We start from the raw sequence: 6,464 nt of genomic DNA, 5'->3' as shown, positions 1-6,464 counted from the left end.
TTTTACGTCTCGGACAAATTTACGGTCGGATTCGCGGCCTGTCTCACTTCCAATTTCTAAATTCAACGATCATGGAATATATCTCAAACTAATGAACTTAACTCGATGAAACTTGGTACACGTATTCATTAGGACCTAACGGTAATATTTAGCTCGTGAAATTTTTTTTTATTTTGCCTTCATTTGTTTTTGCCATAGTTAAATGGCAATACGGGCCGAAATTCAAAGTGATCAATGAATTTATTCCAAACTACTGAACATATTCGAACGAAATTTTGAATTTACAATCCTAACTACCCAACAGTAATGTTTAGCTGGTGAAAATTTTTTCGATTGTGCCTTCGTTCGCGAGTTTTTTTTTACCTTCATTCGTGATTTAAACAGCAATACGTGCTTAAATTCGCAGTAATCAAGAAATTTCTTCTAAACTACTAATGCCCAATTTTGCTTGAGCTTCCGCAAGAAGGCGGCTATGAATTTCTCAGCGATTCCCAACCGTTGCTTGTGCGTAGAGATATGTAAATATGGCAGCACACGGTGGCAGTGCGTCAGTGTCGCATCAGGCAGGCCAGTAGATTGTTTCTCTTACGCGTCACCAGCCCTCCAAGCCACACTGAACTCGAAGAGCACGACCGACTACCTGAGAGTGCAGCCAATATACAACCTGAATAAACCGCCCCAGGGCACTTGCATCGTCACTGGTGAGTGTTCTTATGTATTTGTTCTTTTGATCATTTATAAAAAGAATTATTGATTCGTTATAATATGGGTTATCCGCCTCAATAGATAATATTAATGTATATTATATTATTTTATAAAAGTTCTTTAGCAAGATGGGAGAAAGCTGATGCTCAGTACAGCCGTAATTAAAACACAGCTCTTAGTCAAGGAACAGTGAAGTACCCCGAAATAGTGAAATATATAGTAAAACAAAAATTGTTGAGGCCTCTAGAAATGCTATTAATTACCAGCTAAGTAATTAAAGGTAATAGATAAAGTAAAAGGCAGTAAATCCTGCGCGACAGATCACCAGTCCGGACACAAGATGCGTCTCAGGGCCTCCGGTGTTCTGCTGCTGCTCTTCATGGCGCTCGTGGTGCGCGGTCAGCCTACGAGGGACGCTGGCACCTCGTGTGTCCACTGTCCGCCTGACCACCGCTGGCCAAGACCTGATTTTGATTGGCCAAGACCNATCCGCACGAAAACATGCATCTGCGCTTAGAATTTCCGATCGCACAGTTAGGCGAATTCTGCACCAAGACTTAAAATTCCACCCTTACAAACTGGCAGTGGTGCAAAAACTAAATCCACGTGATTTTGTTTCACGACAAAGGGCATGTGAAGCCATCGTTGAAAACTTGCCTAACAACGCACTTGTGTTTTTTAGTGATGAAGCACATTTTCATCTGTCAGGGTGTGTGAATAAGCAAAACATGCGATATTGGAGTGGTGTGAACCCCCGAGAACTTCATGAGAAGCCCCTTCATGCAGAACGAGTGACTGTTTGGTGTGCCTTATCCAGGACTGGCATCATAGGCCCATGGTTTTTTGAAGAGAACGATAGGGCAGTTACAGTCACTTCTGAACGGTACATTCAGATGATTCAAGAGTTTTTCCTTCCAAAACTTGATGAACTTGGTGTAAGAAATGTGTGGTTTCAACAAGATGGGGCCACGGCTCACACAGCACGCGCTTCAATGGCTCTCTTGCGCGAACACTTTCCACAACGCGTGATCTCCTTAAGGGGCGATCTCCAGTGGCCAGCGCGCTCGCCGGACTTAGCCCCCTGCGATTATTTTTTGTGGGGATACTTGAAATCCTTAGTGTACACCAATCGTCCGAGGACCCTAGCTGAACTGAAGAACAACATTCGCGTTGCTATTGCTGACATTGGTCCAGACATGCTTGAGAAGGTGGAGCGAAACTTCCGATCTCGTCTGACAAAATGTATTGAACAGCATGGAGGTCACCTACAAGATGTAATATTCCTGTCTCTTATACACATCTAGATGTGTATAAGAGACAGATGTAGCTCTTTGTAAAAAAGAAAGAATTAAAACGCTATCTTTAATACTTTTTACTTTGTGATTTTTTTAAAAGAGTAAGTTCCCACGCCGCACCCTGTACTAACAAGGTTGTCAAGTTCCAAGCCTATTATGAGTGGACATTAGTCCCATCAAATGATAACAATAATAGCGGTATCAGCGTTCATTAGGCCGTAGGCCTGTCGCCGATTCTTAACATTGCAGAACATTGACAGCTTGTTGCGGTGTCGAGCCCGCGCCTCTCTGCTATCCTGGTACTCTAAATATCTCTGCTATCCTGGTACTCTAGACTGTAACCACTGGGCGATATGAAGTGCCTTCGCTACAAACTCAACCTCCCTGATGCAAGCAAATGTCGGGCATCGCATTCCACCAAGAGGGTTAATTATTTGCACCAAGGTACGCAGCTACCGATTCTATGTCTCGTATTTAAATGCACGAGGTGACTCAGCGATGCAGAATTTTGAATAAATAATCAAGTGAAATTTCTTAATCCGTTACCACTTCATTTTAAATTTAACAACGTAGAGAAAGAAATACAAATCTAATGCTCTAACGGACAAATTCACTTGTACAGGAAACCACCCCCAAACCATCAGCCATATGACTCATCATGACACTTGCGCTCTTTAACAATAATTGGATCAAATCAAGCGCATCCTGCACTGAGCCGCGCGTCCTTAAGAGTCCCGTTCACGGACGCTCCAACTCTCAACTCGGCACACTGGGCGAACGCACGAGTCAACTTTTGACTCGTACTGTTCAAATTTGTTCAGGGACTGACTGACGGGTATCACTCATCAATAGATAATATAGCAATGCTAGCTAATTTGAAATTTGTAACATTGAAATGTCAACATTATTTGAATATATACTCATGGATTCATAATTAATATCGTTGCAAGTATTTTTTCAACGAGTTATTCTATATCCATGAATGATTTATGCCAAATTTTATTATAAAAGGATTTATTAGTATCTTGTGATAAGGAATTAGAATTTCTGATAAAAGGACGCTAATATTACATGAATTTGTTATTTTCTTCTTTATCAGTGCATTGTATTACAAAGCTGATCTATACCGACTTGGAAATGCAATTTTAACGATTAGTTGAGCACTCACACCCAACCCTAGAATGTCGCTCTATGTTCTTGCATAAATTTGAACACGAATTACCGGTAATCCATGATAAACCTACGAGCACTTTTTGCGTGGTGTGCCTTTCTAGGTTTATTTTTTTGAGTGCCGTTGTGCCGAAATATAAAAATATAACTCAGTACTCACTGCAGTGAGTGACAGAGAGCGCATTTTTTCAAAATCGACGAAAACGTGAAGTCACATGCAGACAGACAGACGGACGCACGCACGGACAGACGGACGGACATGACGAGCACAATTGCGCATTTTTAGCGCATTGTCTCATTTATGGAAAAAATTTACTATCGTGCTCGACATTACCACGTTTTCGTCAATTTTGAAAAATGAGCTCTCTGTCACTCACTGCAGTGAGTACTGAGTTATATTTTTTCCATAAATGAGTAAATGCGCTAAAAATAGCATATATATGAAAAATTTCCCACAATACGAAGCCAATACGAGGAAATAACTCATCAAAATGATTTAGCTCATTATAGCTTTAAAAATTATATATCTATATTTTCCTTTTTCATTATCATATGAATCATCCTTTTTGCAATCACAGTTATAAAAATATGAATCAGCAATTCAGTATGACAGTAATTCAGTAGGCCTAGTCTGACATTAATATTAGAAATTATTAAGCGATGTGCAATGTATTGTTACGGGCTACTTCTAGCAATGAAAAATTTTCTACAGAAGTAAAATGATATGAATTAAAAAACATTTCTTAACCGTTTTTTAACGAATTTCTGATATTTAACATTTCAAAATTGACATGAATGCTCCAATGATTGCATAGTATCATGTACGTATAGAATTTAATATGCTATATTCTAGCACATTTAATTCAATAATTTGCATTAAAATAACCGTTCATGTGGTAGCAAATGGGAAATTTTATATTGAATTGCGCTGTTTATGCATTCATTCTCTTCATATTTTAAAACGTTATTTCGATTATCTCTTAGTAATAATTAAAACACATGATGCTCATTTACGATCTCCTTAACAATATTTACATGTTATGACGATGCAGGGAAACGTGTATTGTTAGTTTCGACCCTTTAAAAGCCACCGCAGCTTCAGATAAGGGCTTCGAAAGGTGATCGAAAGAGACTGCAAAGTGAGGTGGGAAGAAGGAATGTTTACAGAAGTGGTAATACAAAATTTACATAATATATCTTACTGTCCGGTAATTGAAAATAACTAGCCAGAATACCATTGAAATTTCAGACCTGTAACTTATTTAGGAGGGGAGTTATTGGTTGCCTTCATTGTTAAGAACCATCATATAGGGATTAAAGGGACCGACTACCCTCCGGAAAAACTTCTACAGTTATTATCCGATCATCATGAAACTTCACATAAATACGTAAAATGTAAAAATAAGAACATTTTGCTTACATGAATTTTTCGAAAAAATTGATAGAAAACGAGAAATTCATAGAAAACGGCTAAAAGAGGTACTTTAGAAAATCTATCTGCTCCTACAAATATCATCCTACAACATCGAGACACGTATCATTCGGTTCGTAAGGACCATACCTAAAAATTTGATGATCACTTTTCTCATTTTCCCTTAGTTTTTTTTATGCGCGTTTTATCCCATTTTTCTCATTTTTAGCTTTAAGATGAGACTAAGCATGTAACTGCAGCACAACTCAAGTAGAAACTATATTCAAAGATTTCAGCAGCTAATTACTTTATATCTAATTAGTTAAAGAACTCTCCCACCCGATTCCATTTAAAGAGACGTCATGAACGTAAATATTGGCGTACAGCGATGGCAGTGGTACCATTGGAAAGAGCAGAATTCCAGCTTTCAGATGAGCACAAAAACCGGGAAACGCCAGAATTGAAAATTTTAGGGTAGTCGGTCCCCTTAACGCGGCTGGCCTCCTTGATGTTCCCTCTTGATTTAGAAGTCCTGGCAACAACTGCGACCAACCGTTGCAGCTGAAATATTTTTTATTCGGCATTCGTCATCAGTGCTATGAATTCCCAGACTTTGTACGTCATTGGTGCCTGTAGCAATGAAATTGTTTACGCAATGCGTGTGCCGTTTGATATCTGAATTTAGGTATCATCTTTGTTTACAATTAATTGCTATATGCATCCTATAAGTATTTACAAGGACTGAAGTTAGATTTGCACTTAAAATTTAAAATAAAAAATTAACGAGGATAATTTGATAACAATCAAGCTCGCTACACATAAACTCGGGAAAGTTTGCGATGTTTGAGCGCTTGGTAATTAACCAGTTATTTGAGTTCGAGTAATAACAATTTGTGAGCCTTCCAGAACATCCGTACCTATTGTGTACATGCATGTTCGATTACATTTTACATTTAACTTTCCTGTTATGTCATTGGCCAAATGTATCGATTTTTCATAGCAACATTCTATAAGTTGTTTCACAAAAGAAACACACGAGCAGTTTCTTCTGCAAGAGATGGAGCAAAGCCAAATCTCAAATATTTCGGTGAATATTGCCCGTTTTTTTATTAGCATTGTTACGTTGTTTTTACTGGGCACTATGAGTATTGCAACTAACTCTTTATAACACAATAAAACAAGCAGCGATAGACCAGCACGGATCAAATGAATGATGATGATGAACTGAAAGCAAATGACTGTATGCTTCCGCAAACGAGACTTCAGCAGTTTTGAACGTGTTACGAGCTCGTTCGAATTCCTCCAACGATTCAGTGTATAATCAGTATAAGGGGGAGCTATTATATCTTGCCCATCTGGTAACCATCAAAAACAATAAACTGGAACCTCATGAATGATTCCCAAAAATGTATACATCATACAAATACTCTGTTAATGTTCTAAAGGAGTGACAGTGCACTCGGTTGGCTGTACATGCAGTGTGCATGTTTTAGGTTTGTTCGCACCACAATTACATGCAAGCCGAGTTAGACTTAAAATCAGTGTTGCTAATACAAGCGTGCGCAGTCTTGACTCCAGTTAGTTCGTTACATTGTACTGGGGCATCAGAAATTTCTTGGTAGCGTTCGGTATACACCTGACTTTGCTTCCTGGCTTTTAGAAGCGGGCACCTGAATCCCTACTTGTGGCACGAGTGTCACTCTTTAGAGTTTAGAGCATCCGCCGGTACCGATCGATCTTGGGAAACGTAGCTGAAAACAATATAGAAAACGATGTGTCGAACGTAGTTTCTTTCATAATTGTATTAAATTTTAATATTTTCTAGATATTTTTGAATCATATACAGAATTGAAGTAACTTTTTAAGTAACGAACATAGTTGCT

The 6,464-nt window shown here is 38.6% G+C and overlaps 1 protein-coding gene across 1 annotated transcript; it reads left to right on the top strand.

Annotated features, from left to right (window-relative positions):
• The first annotated feature begins 472 nt into the window (after nucleotides 1–472).
• Nucleotides 473–1,222, top strand: LOC125179129. The gene is made up of 2 exons (XM_047884359.1): nucleotides 473–701; nucleotides 1,026–1,222. The coding sequence occupies exons 1-2, from the start codon at nucleotides 473–475 to the stop codon at nucleotides 1,220–1,222; spliced, it is 426 nt and encodes a 141-aa protein (XP_047740315.1).
• The last annotated feature ends 5,242 nt before the right edge of the window (nucleotides 1,223–6,464 follow it).

This window comes from Hyalella azteca, unplaced genomic scaffold (genome assembly GCF_000764305.2).
Source record: "Hyalella azteca isolate HAZT.00-mixed unplaced genomic scaffold, Hazt_2.0.2 contig15302, whole genome shotgun sequence".
Lineage (NCBI taxonomy): Eukaryota > Metazoa > Arthropoda > Malacostraca > Amphipoda > Hyalellidae > Hyalella > Hyalella azteca.
The sequence above is the reverse complement of the archived record's forward strand: the minus strand, read 5'-3'. Positions and strand labels throughout refer to the sequence as shown.